This window comes from Girardinichthys multiradiatus, chromosome X, assembly GCF_021462225.1.
Source record: "Girardinichthys multiradiatus isolate DD_20200921_A chromosome X, DD_fGirMul_XY1, whole genome shotgun sequence".
Lineage (NCBI taxonomy): Eukaryota > Metazoa > Chordata > Actinopteri > Cyprinodontiformes > Goodeidae > Girardinichthys > Girardinichthys multiradiatus.
In genome coordinates, this window is record NC_061817.1 from 16,184,365 (window position 1) to 16,202,683 (window position 18,319).

The 18,319-nt window shown below is 39.2% G+C and overlaps 1 protein-coding gene across 2 annotated transcripts; it reads right to left on the bottom strand.

The window, feature by feature from the left end:
* Positions 1 to 4,459: 4,459 nt before the first annotated feature.
* On the bottom strand, positions 4,460 to 18,222 carry LOC124862369 (N-alpha-acetyltransferase 60-like). Of its 2 annotated transcripts, XM_047356242.1 has the most exons (8): positions 17,995 to 18,222; positions 14,611 to 14,726; positions 12,064 to 12,193; positions 11,063 to 11,159; positions 7,797 to 8,031; positions 5,472 to 5,624; positions 5,262 to 5,370; positions 4,460 to 5,039 (listed from the first exon to the last, which is right to left on the bottom strand). In XM_047356242.1, the coding sequence occupies exons 2-7, from the start codon at positions 14,718 to 14,720 to the stop codon at positions 5,307 to 5,309; spliced, it is 789 nt and encodes a 262-aa protein (XP_047212198.1). In that variant the 5' UTR covers positions 14,721 to 14,726; positions 17,995 to 18,222; the 3' UTR covers positions 4,460 to 5,039; positions 5,262 to 5,306. The 2 variants fall into 2 exon arrangements, with proteins under 2 accessions (XP_047212198.1, XP_047212199.1); XM_047356243.1 differs by having other exon boundaries at positions 5,262 to 5,624; positions 17,995 to 18,218.
* Positions 18,223 to 18,319: the final 97 nt, after the last annotated feature.

An 18,319-nucleotide genomic window follows, 5' to 3' on the forward strand; every position in this document is an offset into this window, starting at 1 on the left:
CTACATCTGTCTCTGTTCTGTGGAGGATCATGTTGTACATTATGAGAGGGAAATGCTGCAGAGACACAGTGAAGTTATGCTCTTATAGTGCCTTCAATATATCAAGACCGAACTATTTAACTGTTCTACAAAGAGTCACCAATGAGTGGCGCTGTTCAACTACTGTTAGAAAGCACTATGAAAGTTACTGAGGAAAATGAAGCGGATTATCAAGAAAAGACTACAGACCATCTAATATTGATAAGAAGTCAATCAGATCAGAAGGAGGGACACATTTGTTCTTCATCGCCTATTATATCATCACTGTAGAGACTCATTGGGATAAAAGCCATGTTTCCTGTGTTTCCTTATTTCTGTTATTTTAATGAAGACAACCCTAAATGTATTTGGTCACCACATGTAAATATAGCAATTATTTTTAACACAGAAATATGTACATCATTTCCGTAGACCGTTGCAGGCCGCTGAACCTTTAGTGTCGGTAAGTTTTTTTTGTTTTTGTTTAGTTCATTCTCTCCTAAATGGCCTCTGGTATATTGGGGAAACTAAAACAGAAACATTGTGTATCTGCCTATTAAATCCTTTTTCGTCAATGGAAACATATACAATGGTCAACATTTTATTTGGTGCTATGTTAATTCAATGAAGTCAGATCAAATTTCTGTGTGAAGTTTTTGTTTTGAGTATTGAGGGATTTTTATTCAAATGCTTTTGCTGCTGCCTTTACAAGTACTGTCAATTCAGATGAGTCCTCTGAACAGCACGTCTGATTAGCTACTAAAACTGAAATCTGAAACTTACTCAATTATAGAGTGACTTTTATTGTTAAAATGTTATTATAATACAGTCTAATTATTGCATAAATTTAAATGACCAAAAATCCCCAAAGGAAATAGAAATTTGTGAATATGGATTACATTTGGTGCTTTAAAAAAAAACCTTTCCTTAACAATACACTAAATACATAACCTGTGGCATGCTATTCACGACCCTGGCACATTTAGATTGAAAGGTATTTCTACAAGACTTTCTCTGCTAATTGAATTAGTTTCCAGATGGTTTCCAGACAATTTCAAACACATTTATAATGCAGCAAGCTAAAATGTAGATAAAAATTTTAGGAATAAAGCAAGTTACAGCCATTATCATGTAGAATGCCGTGCAAAAGTATTCACACCACTTTTCACATTATTCAATTTATTTAATTGGAATTTTATGAGATGGACGAACACAAAGTAGTGAAAAATTAAAGTTGAATGGAACATGAAACATGGTTTTCACAGTTATTTAGAAAGAAAATCTAAAAAACATGGTTTATATTTAGACCCCAAAGTTAGTTTGTAGAATCGGCTCTGTTTGCAGCTTCGAGTCAGGTATGTCTCTACCAGCTTTGTACATCAGGACCATTGCATTTTACCATCTGTCTATGAAAATACAGATTCTCAGCGGGATTTTGGTCTGGACTTTGACTGGACCATTCTGACATGAATATGCAAGATCTAAACCATTTGTAAACTACAAAACTAAGAGTTGTCAAATCAAAAGATTGTCCCACCTGAGCTGTGGATCTCTGCAGCTCCTCCAGTTACTATGGGCTCCGTGGCTGCATCTCTCTGCCTGCCCAGCCGATGGACAGCCATGTCTCTGTAGGTTTTCTGTTGTATTATACTTATTATTCAGATGTTGGTTTAAACAGTCCCCTGTAAGAGGTTCACAATTCTAAAGCAATGCTGAAACTATTGAATATTATAAAAATCAAATAATATATAGAATTCCTTGCACAAAATAAATGTATCATTCCTTGCTGCTACCTGTTCATCTGAACTGAGTTTTCTCACATGCACAGGCATATCCCAACCTACCATTTACATTTAGTTCAATAATCTGTAAACGTATTTACCTGTTTTTAGCATTTTAAAATGCTCTGATAGGCACCTTGTTTCAGCCTTTCTTTTAGTTCAGCTACATGCTTCTAATTATTCCATCTGCTCAGTTTGATGCCTGTTGTTTTGAAGAGTTGAGTTCTATCATAAATTATATTTTATATTGCGGAGCCTGTTAGATTGCATTTGAGACGTCAAAACGTAGATGGCGCTGAACTGTTTGAGCTTTAATGAAAGCAAAACAGAGGTTATTTTATTGGGGCACAACAGTGCCTAATGCAGCCCGCCTATTAAATTTGGTTCCCTTAAGTCGTTTTTTAGACAGAACATAACAAACTTGGGAATCATTATGGACTCCGATTTTAAATTTGATTAACAAATCAGATCTGTTTTGCAAAATCCTTTTTTTCAATTAGGCAAGTAGCAAAGTTCAAGCCAGTTTCGTCAAGGAATGACCTGAAGAAAATTATACATGATTTTATTTTAACTCATCTTGACTACTGTAATGCACTTCATGCTGGTGCCACTCAAGCATCTCTATCACATCTTCAGCTTGTTCAAAATGCTGTTGCCCATCTTCTTACTGGCATGCAGAGATATTAACACATCTCACCTGTCCTGGCCTCTCTTCATTGGCTCCCTGTGCATTACAGAAACAGAATATAAAATTTTGTTAGCCTATAAATACCTGAATGGTCTTGCTTGTCTGTACCTCTCAGATCTACTCCAGCCTCATCTTCCTTCGCCGGCACTTATTCAGCTTTCCAGCTGCTTTTAGTTTTCCCAGAAACTAGGCAGAAATTTAGATGGTAAATGGCCTGAACTTGTATAGCGCTTTATCAAGTCCCCAGAGACCCCAAAGCGATTTACGCTACATTCAGTCATCCACCCCTTCATACACACATTCACAAACTGACAATGGATAGCTAGTGTAGCCACAGCTGTCCTGGGGCAGACTGACAGAAGAGAGGCTGCCATACAATCGGTGCCACCGAGCCCTCTGACCACCATCAGCAATGGAGATCGAGCCTTTTCGGTTATGGCTCGCAAACTTTGGAACGCAACGCCTTTCAACATCAGACATCTTCACTTCCTATTTTTAAGTTGCTTTTAAAAACGCTTCATTTCTTAATAGCATTTGACTATTTGATTGTATTTTAAGTGTTTTAGATTTCTGTTGGATGTCTTGCTTAATCTTTCATGTATTTATTTTAGCAAGAACAGCACTTTTAGAGCTGGATTTAGAGCTGGTGATACGGGCAAAAAACGTTTTTTCCTGTATTGATCGCATTCAATACTTTTCATTATACATTCTGAAATTAAGTCTATTTTATAAGAAAGTTTTTCTTTAATACAAACTAAAAAAAAAACTTAAAACAGATTTGACAGATTTTGTTTTTTCAAAAATTGCTATAAGCTAAACAATAAGCTCTTTTAAGAACAGGACCTAATGGACTACTAATGGCACTTTCTAAACTAGCAATATGTTGATGTACCATCCCATCTGCAGTACAAGCAGAAAATAATGCAAATCAAGTTCAAAGTACTGTTTGCAAACTAAATGGTGACCCCTTATACTACATGTATTGTCTGTCTTGTCCAATGTTAAAGCTTACCTTGATCATTGTTGTTGACATGTTCTGTTTCTCAATAAAATATTTAAACTTTTTTTATTGCCCAGCATTATTATATTGTATGATGGTTTAAACAGGTCACTCTTTAAAATGAGAAAATGTGTTTAACTGGGTCTAACCTGTATTAGAACATTTATAAATGAAGTAATAAAATGTAATATTTATATATCATATGAAGGAAGAATAATCCTGTCAATATGCAACGTGTTCAATTATAATCCCAAACCTTTTATGTGTTCTTAAAAAAATATTTTTGACAATAAAACCATTACAGACAAGCTCCTAGAAATTCTAAGCTCATAGTTTCAATTTATTTTCCTCTCCAAGGTGGTTTAAAAACTGTGCTTAAATACACGCCAACTGTTCCTTCTGAGGAGCTCAACATTACAGCTCATCATGTTAAGCTTTTCTTACTCACATCTGAACTCGAGTTTGTCCATGATCCTTCAGGATGATCTGGCGGCCTGTGGCTCCAACAATGTCAGGGTAAAAAAAATAAAAAAACATCGCCCAACAAAGTCTCTCTCAGAAATTCTTTTGACATTTGAAGACAGGAGTTGATTTACCTGAGAGATTTCTACAGCATATGACCTGCTTATCACCTTTTAATAGAACCATAGGGTCAGATATAACACATCTCTTAAAATTTTAGCCACATTGATCCAAGATCCAAATTCTGACTTCTGGGACAAATGGAAGGCAGCATAATAACAAATCCAGCGCTCATAAATGAACACGCACAAAAACACACACTTGCATGTGTGCAGGCAGATGAAGTGGATGTTTTTTGGTTTTGAAAATCTAAACTGGTTTTGAAAATCTGCACAAATAGAAACATCTTCATATTAGCAGCAATGTTAGAACAATAGAGAGCAAAGAAAAACAAAAACAGACTGCACTCAGTTAGCTTCTAAAATAAGGACTCCTTGTGGACGACTGGGGTTAAAATGGAAACAGCTTAGAGACTTTATTGTTATATGGAGTTATGAGCATTTTCCTTAACAGCACTGCATTCCCACTAAGTGGACAGAATGTCCAGTAAAATAATACGGTTTCTCTATGCTAATAAAAACCGATTTCAATGAGTGTTTGTAGGGAAGAATTACAGATAAGATTAAATGACTAGCCCGCTTAAAATCTTTCAAGAAACTACTTTCTTTAATCAAATTCATTTCAACCAAGTTACCTATAACCTCATTAATAAAATCTGCTTTGTTTATTTTCAGTGTCAATTTTATAAAACTGCAATTGATTCAGACTTAAATCTACACTAAAAAAAAGGGACAAGGATGGGTCATCGTTCAACTAAACCCATTAATAACATACAGTACAATCCACATACATATTAAGATAAATTTATATATTAGCTAAATATAATATATACAAATAGAATACATAGTATCTGACAGTAGTTGACAAGATGAAAGGAGATATGATGTGCAGCTCTCTATGGTTCCTGGTGGGTGCGCCATCCTTTAACTCCTACTGTACAATCTCTGCTGGCCATTCTGGATTGGCTGGACTGTGGAATAACGTAGTAAACGCAGGTTACAGGTAGGATAACCTAAGGAACCCAGTGTTATAGGTATCTATATCCAAGTACAAGAACTAGTAAAGCTGTGGGGTTTTCTCCAAAATCACCTGCAACCACTGTACAAATACACATCTTTATCTGAAGGTTTAGGACCAAATATGTTTTAAATCAATGTTAAGAATCTGGCACAGGAATGAAGAAATGTTTAACCTGAGTCCTTTGTCATGCAGACAGGAAGAGGGAAGCCATAAGAAATTAAGAATGTTGTGAACTTGGTCTGCACAAGGGAAGACTGACGGGGATCGAGACAGCTGAGCTCCTAAAAAAATACCAGATAAAAAGGGAGATGATGAGATCCGGTAGATGCTGCAAAGACGGTGAAGGTGTAGCTCCCGTTGTGAATGGCCTCCACTACGTCACATGGTTCTGCTGTACTGTATGCCGGTTTTTGAGGCGATGTTGGACCAGGGGAGCAGAGAGCGCAGCAGCGACTGGGCCTGGCGGTACAACCTCTGAGGGATAGAGCAGGGGCTCAAGCTGGCCAGAGTTGAACCGATGTGCTGGATATAGTCAGTGGAGCAAGTGGTTAAGAAAAATCTAAATATTACAAGGAGCTTTATTTATATACAGTGCCTTTAAAATGTAATCAAACATCTTGAACATTTTGCCACATTACAAAGAGAAACTTTAATGTATTTTATGGATTTTATGTGATAGATCAATGCTAAGTAGTGCCTAACTATGAAGTAGAAAGAACGTAATGTGTTGTTTTTTTTAAACACTTTTTTTATGTTCCTACCAGCTTTGCACATCTAGAGAGTAAAACAAAAGTTACGTATGTAACTATGGTTCTATGAATCCCAGATGATCGCCAGAGATTCTCTGTCACTCAGAATCCTTGCTTCCCTGAGAAGATCCTGTGGGAACAGAGCCTGGGATGACGTAGGCATATATAGCCTCTGTGGTCATTGGGTGAGTCACAGGTGTGTCTCTGTTGGTACAATTACTCGAACTGCGCATGCGCCAAGAGAACATTCAGTGCTTTCAGCACCGCCCTCTGGTGGTCATTAGGGAGGAAATAGAACTTTTACCGTTCTTTACAAAACAAGTTGAAGATCGGTGAAAGTTAATGGAGAGCATCTGTGAACAGTAATTTTCAAGTCCTTCCACACATTCTCAATTGGATATAGGTTTACACACTGACCGTAACATTCTGACAGATTCATTTTCTTTGATCTAAAACATTTTATGGTAGCTCTGGCTCTATGTTGACAGCTGTTGTCCTGGAAGATGAACATCGGCTCCAGTCTAAAAAAACCAGCTCTCTAACTGGTTTCCTTCCAGGACTGCCTGACCCTCAGCTGTGTCCATCTTCTCACCACCTCTGATCAATTACTATCTGTCTGTGAAGATAAGCATCGCCGTAGCATGATGGTGCCACTACAATGTTGGGATGGTGTGTTTGGGGCTATGGGCCATGTAAGTTTCCCCATCACACAGCCATAAAAGCCAGGCTTGTGGAGAACACGAATAATAGTTGTCCTGTTGACAGATTCTAACCACCTGAGCTGTGAAACTCTGCAGCGCCTCCAGACTAACCTTCTCTGATTAATACTCTCCTTGCCCAGCCTGTCAGTTTAGGTGGATGGCCATGGCTTGGTAGGTTTACAGTCAGACCATTTCTATTATTTAAAGATGGATTGAAAATGAACTTTTATAGACAGGATTTCTAGCTGCAGCCAATTGCCGGAGGGGGCCTGGTTTAGGGACCAGTGAATGTCGTCTCTCCTTTTTGCAGAAGACGGGTTTCCGCTGGGTCCCTCTAGCCAAGACCTACAGAATGCACTTGGGCGGTTCGCACCCCAGGGCGAAGCGGCATGGATGAGGATCAGCTCCTCCAGGGCCAACCTGAAAATGGTGGCTTGCTCTCTCCAGGTTGGAGAAGATCTCCTGCCTCAAGTGGAGGAGTTCTCACAGTTTTGATCACGGGTGAGGGGAGAAAGAAGTGGGAGATTAACATATGGATCGGTGTGGCTGGCGCAGTACTGAGGAAGCTGTGCTGGTACTTTGTGGTGAAGAGAGAACTGAGCAAAAAGGCAAAGATCTTGATTTACCAGTGGGTCTATGTTCCTATCCTCACCTATGAGCATGAACTTTCATGAATTAAAAGCAAGAGATCCCGGATACAAGCAGCTGAAATGAGGTTCCTCCGCTGGGTGGCCTGGCACTCCCTTAGAGATGGGGTGAGGAGCTCAGCCATCGGGGAGGAGCACAGTGGGAAGTCAATTGAAGTGGCTCGGGCATCTGTATCGGATACCTCCTCAACGCCTCCCTCAGGAGGTGTTCCTGGAACGTCCCACTGGGACAAGGTCCAAGGCACGCTGGAGGACTATGTCTCTCGAGTAGCCTGGAAATGCTTAAGGTTTCCCCCAGAGGAGCAGGAGGAGATATCCGGGGAAGTCTGGGACTGCTTCCCCCGTGACCCGGTCCTGGATGACGAGTAAAATTATGTATTTTTTCCTTCCACTTCACAATTGACAGAAGTTTTTTTTGTGTGACCTAAAATTCAAATAAAATACATTTAATTTGTGATTTTAATGTGACTGAATGTAAAAAGAAAAAAGTACAAGGGGTATGAATACTTTTGCATGGTACTGTAACCAATGAGATTAGCCAACTCATGTTATAACCAAAATGTTATAAAATGCACTATGCCTCTTTTTTTTTGCTATAACAAAAGGATATAATATTGTCCAGGGTGGATGGCCCCCATTAATGTAGAGCACATAGGTGAATCCGTCTTTTAGGACGCCACGTATGGAGTAGTAGTAGGGAAGGTAGTGGTGCTGCCTGAAGTCCCTGTTCTCATAGAAGTGGATGGCAGTGTTGTTGGTGGTGAGGACGTGCAGGTAGATGGCCTTGCAGTGATCCTGAGCGGTCGTTGAGATGTGCTCCTTCAGACTGTCCAGCAGCAAGGAGCCTGGATGGTTAGAAGGGGACAAGGAAGCCACAGAGTTCCATCAATGAAATGACCGCCCTATAGGAAGTGTGCTGGGTGATCAGAATTTCTCAGGAAATGTTTAATCTGAACTTAAGAATGAAAATCATCCCAATATGATTCACTGTAGGTTTATAAACACATACAAAAAAAGTGGGTTACAATTTTCATTGTGAAGGCAAATAAATAAAGAGATATTTTAAGCATATTATATTAAATAGTCAGCAGCTACAGTCACGTTGCCATGGATGAGTTCAACTTCACAACAAACACCCAACAACCATGGACCCATACCTGCACTTTTACCTGGGGTTTGGCATTCTGACCATATTAGATCGAGAAGGAGAAGAACATGAGGCCAAAGCAGAGATATCATCTATAAGCCACATTCTGTCCATTGTGGTTCTATGCTCCTGACTTCTTTGTTGTATTTACCTCCTTTTATGTAGCAATAGTTCACTTTACTCGTGGGGCTTCGTCACAGTTCATGTCACATTAAATAATGTTTGAGTCAAAGCCTGTAGATACTTAACCAGAACTGAGAAACCTGGTCTTTAACTTGAGGTGGCACGAACATGAACAACATTCTTTTTGGCCAGGATGTTTTATTTTTCATTGGAACTCAAGAGCAAAACTGGAAAGTCCTTATAGGTCCCTCCGACTGCAGCATTTGTCAGAGTAGTAATGATGCCCACTTCCAATGTCTGATTAATCATACAATATGTGTCAGACACCACACAAGAAAAAAGTTCTGCCCCAAATATATATAAGAACATTCAAAACAGGACTGCAAGAACAGAAGACTTGGGACTCTGGGGACTTGATAAATCGCTATACAAGAGCAGATAATTTACTATTTGCTAACATTACATTCAGGCTTAAATATTGTAGCTGTTTATGATAAACTACAAACTCTTCAAACATATACTCTCAAAACAAAAGAACACTGCGAATCTCTGAAAAGAATTAAAATATCAAGGGAGGCAAACCTTGTAATAAATTATTTGACAGACATGTTTGTCTTTTTTATGGTTAATATTTATTGGCCAATTTCTAACCTGCAATCGTTGCAAGTTATGTCGAGCAACACAACTAAAAAGCTATGTGTGATCCTATGGTGCAGATGCAGCACCGACCAGCTGCCCCATGTGTACACCGATGGCGGATGGTGTGGGCTACTCTGGACATAGCTCTGCCCTCCTGCACAATGGCAGTTATACATCATTCTGATTAAAGGCGACGAAGCAGGATGTTTGCCTCACTGGGTCCGTCCAAACCCCAAACATAGAGCATCTGCTTGCAGAACAACTTCAAACTCAGCCTTCTGCGTAATTACATACTCAGAAGCGCCCAGGCTGAGATGAGAAACCTGCTGCTGTGAATAACAAGAAAGGTTAACACACGCAATTTCCTCATTTAAATTGGGCGGTCTGCACCTCTTTTGCACCACTTGTTGCACGTGAAATTGTTTTTGCGCAAGCAATTTAGCGCTCCCTATTTTAGATCTTTGAAGACCAGGGTCTAAGTCTTATGTATTAAACACTGATAGTGCATGACACAAGCCAGTCAAATAATAAGGATAATTCAGCTAATAATGTGACTACTATAAGGAACGCTGAGTGCATTTTAAGCCCAGGATGGTCAGGTCATTTAATGTGGCAAGGAATTCAATTCAATTCAAATTCAAAAATACTTTTAATAACTGCAGGTGAATGCCATGGAAAATGTAGCTACAACATCACAGGTAAGAGTTAATCAGCGCAGCAAGGTTCTGAATTCTGTATCAACCCAAAACCAAACACGGTGTCTTTTACAGAGCGGACAGATATGTCAACATACATGTCAGACTGAAACACCACAGGACTGCAGCCTTATTCTGATAATAAAACAGGGCAGATCCTGTTGCAGCTTTATGTAAAGTAAAAGCAAAGATTTGAACCCTTCCTAAAACTGAGGTAAAACGCCACCTATCACTCTTAAGGCAACTCTGTTTTTAGTAAGCGAAATTATGTATGGGAAGAAACCCGTGCCATCAGAAACTGAATTTGAATTGCTCAGACTGAATCTGTATTTGTGTAATTTGAAATCAAATGCATTGGTTTGAAAATGAATTTCGCTTAACTGAAACTGAATTTAATGATTTAAAACTGAACCTTTTTGCTTTGAAAACTGCTTTGTTTTGTATTGAAAATTAAGTTTGATTACTTTCACTTTTGGGTCTGTAATTCAATTTCAATTCCAAAATTCATTTTTTTGTGTCCTACATCCGGGTTCTTGAAGCCAGAGATTCATCAAACACAGATTTACTGATACACGGATGTCATTCACTATCGCTGTGTCCAAATTCAGGACGGCATCCTTTGAAGGACGCATTTGTAGGCCGATAACGTCCTGGATGAGGCGACGAATGCTGTCAAAAGGTGGGAGACTTGTCTTGAAAGCTAATACTGTCCATCTTTCGTTTGGCCATTTTTGTGGAAGGTGTCATTAACTTGCCCGATGTGACTGTAGCGTGGTTGTTAATGACTGTCAACAGAGAATGAGTTTCACATATGTGTAATAGTTGGCATCTATAATAAACAATAACGAGCTGGCGCCCAAATTGGAAAACTTTATAGTATACAGTTTCATTACATAGAAATAGATTATAAATGACATTAGGAGAGCATGCAACTGCAACATTATTTCTGAATATTGTGATGATGATGTTAGTTATAATTAACCCACACCTTCCTCTACCTTTACCATCCTCATGGCGTCCCTCACATATCTTTGAGCTTTAACATATTAGTCATTAAAAGCCTTATCTGCAGTGGACATGAAGGCAAGTTAATTTGATAAAATCCTGTCAAATACTACATCCAAAAATTTGGATTATGAATTTGAACACATTGATATTGCAATGATATTGTCTACTATAGATAATACAAGAGTCTAACCTCAGCTAATATGTGCAATAAAACATCCAGAAACTGCTACTTTCATTTTAAAACATTTGTGGAAGCAGTTTTACCAATGCCATGTTTCCTGAACTCTTTGACCACTCCTAGGCTGAGGATGTAAGCGACCTGCGTGTCCACAGGAAAACCGGAGGCCAGGATGTCTCCATCCTAACAAGAGCAGAAGACAGAAAAGGCCATAAAAATTAAACATTCTCCCTGAGCATAAAACAGATTTTATTGTTCAGCATTTGTGTCTGAGCACGTTCTGAGTTTTCTCCATGATTATTACACGGGTCGTATCTGTGTCTATGCAAACTAGCTACAGGGAAGGCAAATTTTAAAAATGCAAATAGCTCCAAATGGAAATTAGACGGCCTGCATTTTGGAGCAAAGCACTTGCCCTAAGTGAGTGTAACAGATTTCCAAAACAGCAGAAATAATTAGATTCCAGGATATCACAGATGTACATCTGGCAGTAATTTTGTTAGTGTTCTTTGCAAAACGTTGGCGGTATATTCTGAAACTTTTTGTTTTTAGGTCTTTTCCTGAGTCAGTTTTATTCTCATCATGCAACTCCATTTCAGGCTAAAGACTCTGACACAATAAACTGCTCAGCAGGAAAAGGTCTCCACACCGAACTGTTTATATGTGACACTCTGCACTGAGCAGCACATCGCAATCCACTCAGTGTCACTGCCACTCTGCGTGCCGTTCTGACAGGTTTATTCCACTACTACGTCCCTAGTCTGGTTTAATGGCGTTATAAACCACCTTCTTTTCTGTATGTTTTTCCAAAGCAACATGGTAAATTAGGTCTTCCTCCTTGTCAAATGACGTCATGGCAGTGTGGGAAATGTAAAATGATATGCCCGACTATGAAACCTCAAACGTCGGCAGACAGTGCGCACGGAGTCCGCACTGCTCAAAGTACACCCGACTATGTTCTGGCCATGGCTGACTTTTCAAACTGGCAGCCAACAGAGTGACACCTGTTCACAAAATTACCACAAAGAACAAGTTCAAACTGTTCATTTCAGCCTCGTGTCCCTCCGTGCAATGCTGCACAACTGACCTCCTTGTGTACTTTGGTCCGGCTTTTGATCTCGGCCACGATCATTCCCACGATGTTTCCTCTGAAGGTGGCAGCGAGGGAGAAGAATTTCTTGTTGGAGGTGATATCTTGATACCATGAGTCTGGGTACCTAGAGTCAAATGTTGGACAGAACGGCAGTTGAGAGAAAGAAAAACTAGAGTTTTGAAGCCTTTTCCCAATTTGGGATTTTATGTAATAGACCAACACAAAACGGTGCTTAATTGTGAAATAGAAGAAACAGAATGTATGGGATACACTGCACCAAAAGGCAGGTAGGGGACACCAGAAACATGGAAGAACATTAGGGTTGTAAAAATGATCGATATTTCAATATATTTAATAATAAAAAAATGTATTATTCAAAGAAGGCCATTTGCATCAAAATTGATTGTGTCAAAACTGACCAAATTTGCCCAAATTGTTGCACTTCTGGCAGCAGTCCATCCCTCTCTGCAGCCTCACCTGATAAAACCAATGACCTGCTGCTGGAAGTTTTAAACTCTGCTAACATGACAAATACAGCCACAAAGCAACACTTATCAGCCGACAAGGCAAACACACAACAGTTGTTTGGAGCTACGCTCCCTACTAGATGGACTAAGAAAAAAAAAACTAAATGCTGAAGGATACCACATGCTAGCTGCGCTAACCCTACAAGCTAATACCACGACACTGATGTTTGAGAAAAACTTTAAAAAGTTGGTAAAGTTCCCGTGTCCTAAACAGTTAAATATAAACCTCCTGGATTAGTGATGTGTCAGTTGCAAACCAAACGGGTCTCTTTGAAGCGATGGGTCCTGATTGGGTGCCATTTTTCCTACGTTGCTCTTTTTCACCTGTTTTCCCTTTAAACCGCACATAACTGGTCAATATTTGTATTGTTTTCTCTGTCTGCACGGTGGTGGCAGGTGTATACAATGGCCGACTATGAAGCAATGAAACCAACCAGGATACCCCTTCCATTACTTCTCCATTTAGTTGTAAAGGCACTCAATAATAATGCGGCTGATAATGACAGTTATTTTGGAGCCAGACTGAAGATGGCAATTAGGGCAGAAAAAAGCGGAAACCCAGAGCTACCTACCCTGCTGTAGATGATTACTGAAGAAAATATTCAGAAAAATTAGCAGAAAGACAGAAACTGTACAGGGCTGCTGCTGAACACATTTGCATTGACCAGGTCCTTGTTTATACTAATTAAGAAAGTTTAAATATTTTTATATTGTAATTAGTCATTTGTTTTGCTCTTAACTTTAAAGATCTCTGGGCCTTCAAAACATGTTGCCACAGTTGCCACCTCCTATTCAGTATCTACATGCTCCCCCTAACTCAGATTTGAATAAACAACAACGTAAGTTATCATCACTATGCAGACGACACACAGCTATATGTTATGATGTCACCAGGTGACTATGAACATATTCAAGCGCTGGGTAAATGCTTAGAAGAAATCAATGCATGGATGTGTCAAAAGTTTCCTCAGCTGAATCAAAACAAAAGTGAAGCAACAATATTTGGACCAAAGGAAGAGCGTTTAAAAGTTAGCACACAGCTTCGTTTAATACAGCTGGAAACCACCAGTCAGGGCTAAAATCTGGGTGTAGTGATGGACTCAGACCTGAACCTTCAGAGGCACATAAAGACAATAACAAGGTCGGCCTTCTATCACCTGAAGAACATCTCCAGGATTAAAGGACTAATGTTTCAGCAGGACCTTGAAAAACTAATTCATCTTTAATGGAATTGATTACTGCAACGGTGTCTTCACAGATCTGCCTAAAAAGTCGATCAGACAGCTACTATAATCAAGATTAAAAACTTATTTGTTTAGAGTGGCCTTTGACTGTGTTATCTAAACATTATTAGTTAAGTTTTCAGTCCAATTTTCCTTTCGTTTTCTTATCCATCATTCTATTCTCTTTATTTTTTTAATTACCTCTGTTGTTTGATTTTCTGTATCATTGTAATGTTTTTTCTTATGTAAAGCGCCTTGAGGATCTTGTTGCCAAAATCCGCTATATAAATAAACTTGACTTGACTGTATCAGAAATGATATTGAGTATTGAGGGTTTTTGGTATCAGAATCGAGTTTGAAATTTTGGCATCTTGACAACCCTACTGCACGTCATTAAACTCTGCAAACGTCATGTGACATAATGTGATAATGATCAAGGGGTATAAATCCTTTTGCAAGACACTACACTAATGATCACAAGAAAGTCTACAGAATAACATATTCAACAGATAGATATTACTAAATGAATAAAATCACACATATGCAACATCCCTGTTTAACATAACACGAAATGAAGGAAAAAGCTGAGAAAATCGTGTTTATAGATAAGCCTTTAGCCATGTTGTCTTTCTTATCACCAATGCAACACTTCAGAATACTAAGCAAACAAGTCCTTACATGCAAGGCAAAAGGTAAAATATCTCCGCAATACATTCAGATCAAGGTAAAAATACCAGATTCAATGTTTCTTCGGTGTGATATTAGAGATTTTAGAACTTAAGAAAGCTTACTCAATAGGGAACCAGTCACCACAGAGCAGTTTGACATTCTCTATGTCATCGTGACAAAGGAAGCGGAGCTGGACTTCACTGAGAGCTGTGGGAGGCACCACGTCACTCATTCACACCTGCAGAGATCAACACAAATCAAAGGAAGGTTTAGTCTGTCTGCAAACATACCAGTGGGTTACAGGTTAAACATCCATCAGTTTTAAGTCTAGGTCATTTTGAAATATTAACTTTTTGAATTTGGAAACATGTGGGACAGAGTGAGTATTTTGTAGACCAGGACCAACCCGAAGGAGAAGGACCCTAAAACACACACATCAGTGTTGTGTTTTAAAAGTGCTCTGTGTGAACAGGTGAGTAAAACATTATTCTAGACAAATGTCATGAACTTTTAAGGATATTCCTATGATTGAATGAGTCTGCAACCTAACCAAAAGGAAGCATAATATGTGGATCAAATCTGTAATTACAAAAAGTTTTTATTTATTTAATATTAAAGATAACAGGAACTTACTTCCATTTTCACCCACCTGTGTAACCAGAAATATTGTCAGCATAGCTCAGAGATCATCCCACAAGTCTACGTCATGCAGTGAGTTTCTTATATTATTTTGCAACTGATTCCATGAATGGAGAGCTTCATAATCGCAGTCATGCTAAAATAGGCAAATCCTTAGTCAAATCTTAAAGCAAATTGAAACAAAAACCAGACATGCAATGGCTCAGCTAAATATTCATACCCCGGGAACCGTTTCACATTTTATTAACAAGGAAAATGATATGTAGTTACTAAAGATTATTTTGTAAATATAAGTTTGAAAAGTATGACTTACATTTGCAATTAGACTCCTTGAGTTATTACGATGTAGATCTCTCTTTAACTGCAATTACAGCAGCAGGTCTTTTGAGGTACTGTATATATTTACCAGCTTTGCACATCTAGAGACTGAGTTTTGCCTCATTATTCAATAGCTAACGCTCACTCAGTTTTTGTCCTTGCCATATATTCTTTTGTGTATATGGATTTCGTCTTTGACTGGATCATTCTAATGTATGAATATTCTTAGATCTTAACATTTCCATTGTAAATACAGTAGTAGATACAGGTGTTGGACAATGAAACTGAAACACCTGGTTTTAGACCACAATAATTTATTAGTATGGTGTAGGGCCTCCTTTTGCGGCCAATACAGCATCAATTCATCTTGGGAATGACATAAACAAGTCCTGCACAGTGGTCAGAGGGATTTTAAGCCATTCTTCTTGCAGGATAGTGGCCAGGTCACTACGTGATACTGGTGGAGGAAAACGTTTCCTGACTCGCTCCTCCAAAATACCCCAAAGTTGCTCAATAATATTTAGATCTGGTGACTGTGCAGGCCATGGGAGATGTTCAACTTCACTTTCATGTTCATCAAACCAATCTTTCACCAGTCTTGCTGTGTGTATTGGTGCATTGTCATCCTGATACACGGCACCACCACCGACTCATCAGAGAACAATACATGTTTCACATTGTCCACAGCCCAAGATTTGTGCTCCTTGCACCATTGAAACCAACGTTTGGCATTGGCATGAGTGACCAAAGGTTTGGCTATAGCAGCCCGGCCGTGTATATTGACCCTGTGGAGCTCCCGACGGACAGTTCTGGTGGAAACAGGAGAGTTGAGGTGCACATTTAATTCTGCTGTGATTTGGGCAGCCGTGGTTTTATGTTTTCTGGATACAATCCAGGTTAGCACCCGAACATCCCTTTCAGACAGCTTCCTCTTGCGTCCCCAATTAATCCTGTTGGATGTGGTTCGTCCTTCTTGGTGGTATGCTGACATTACCCTGGATACCGTGGCTCTTGATACATCACAAAGACTTGCTGTCTTGGTCACAGATGTGCCAGCAAGACGTGCACCAACAATTTGTCCTCTTTTGAACTCTGGTATGTCACCCATATTGTTGTGTGCATTTCAATATTTTGAGCAAAACTGTGCTCTTACCCTGCTAATTGAACCTTCACACTCTGCTCTTACTGGTGCAATGTGCAATCAATGAAGACTGGCTACCAGGCTGGTCCAATTTAGCCATGAAACCTCCCACACTAAAATGACAGGTGTTTCAGTTTCATTGTCCAACCCCTGTATAGTGTCATCGCCCTGCTGGAAGGTAAATCTCCAGTCCAGTCCGCAAAAGATATTTTTGCAGATTATAACAAGTCTTTTACCAGAATGGCCATGTATCTAGCTCCATCCATTTACTCATCAGCTGTGACAAATGTCCTTGTTCATGCTGAAGAAAGGTATCCCAACAGCATGAGGCTACATGGATGATGTGTTCAGGCCATGTGCAGAGTTAGTTTTGTGTCTCATTTTGTGTTACTCCTGTTGATCAAAATGCTAAATGTTGGTCTCATCTGGCCTGAGCACCTTTTGTTTGTTTGTTGTGTCGCCTTCATTGCTTGTGGTTAAATGCAAACAATGGCTTTATTTATACCAGTCTTCCACAAAGACCACAACTTTCTTGCCATTTTAGGATGATGCATTGCCCAGTTGTCTGTAAGATGTTAAAATCTGGGGATATTGTTTTATAACCTAACCTTGCTTTAACCCTGACCTGTCTGCTGTGCTCCTTGGTCATCATGATGCTGTTTGTTTAATAATACTCTTATAAACCTCTAAGGCCTTCACAGAACAAGCTGGATTTATAAAAGAGATTAAATCATACAGCTTATAAACTGATACTGACTACTCACTATTTTACTAATATAAACAATGTAAAAATACTAGAATGTATGTTTGTCTCTAGCATACATTTAGATTTGTATTGTAAAAAAGAAATGAAAACCAAGCATCCATTTCCTTTTATTTCTCAAAATTTGAAAAAGTCCAAGTGGTATGAATACTTCTACAAAGCCCTGGATCTCCTGATGGCTGTTTAAAGCCTGAGTATATATATATATATATATATATATATATATATATATATATATATACACAAAGTAGCAGCGGATAGACGGAGTGGGAAACAACGTTTCCTTTTCTCTTCTGAACCACAAATATAACTTACAGATTTAAAGTGCTACACTTTGTGGACAGACCGGTCAAACAATCATCAACCTCCAACTAAAGTCAAGCAATGGTGTGTTTGTTAATAACCCTCAGACTGTACCCTTGATGGATTTATATGAAGAGAGAGGCTCATACTGAGCCATGGACAGGTGGTACATGAAAGGCTGAAGAGTTTTAATGTGGCAGGAAAATAAATCATTAGATAAAATTACAAAATGCATATAAGCTAAAAGACAATGTGACGACTCGTTACTAGTGAAGCCAAAATCTCTGCCTGGTACCACACAGGCTAACCCCAAGCTAACGCTCCGTTGCTAAGCTAACTTACCTCGTTTCAACAGTCGGACCGGAGGAAAGTGGATCAGTACTGAATTCTTGTGCTAATAGTCGGTTCTGACTCTACTCCGGACAAACCATGATAACTCCACGGCTGGTTCCGATTCTCAAAGCCGCCTCATTACTGAGCTACTCCAACGCAGGCTGCTACACCAGTCCCTGACTCGGATAACAACTGGATGTTTTCTTCCTGTTTGTAACCTGACAGTAAATGTTTCTTCTTCTACTGCTCATTTAGAATGGGTCACTAAGCTGTTGGCGCTTCACTGCCACACATAGCCTGAAGTGTAGTCCTGTGCATTTTACTGTACTTTTTA

Excerpts from the sequence above, each read along its gene's own strand:
- LOC124862369 (XM_047356242.1), bottom strand. The coding sequence starts at position 14,720 with ATGAGTGACGTGGTGCCTCCCACAGCTCTCAGTGAAGTCCAGCTCCGC. Across the intron at positions 11,160-12,063 it reads GGACCAAAGTACACAAGGAG|GATGGAGACATCCTGGCCTC; the intron begins GTCAGTTGTGCA and ends TGCTCTTGTTAG. Across the intron at positions 5,371-5,471 it reads ATACAGTACAGCAGAACCAT|GAGCTCAGCTGTCTCGATCC; the intron begins GTGACGTAGTGG and ends GTATTTTTTTAG.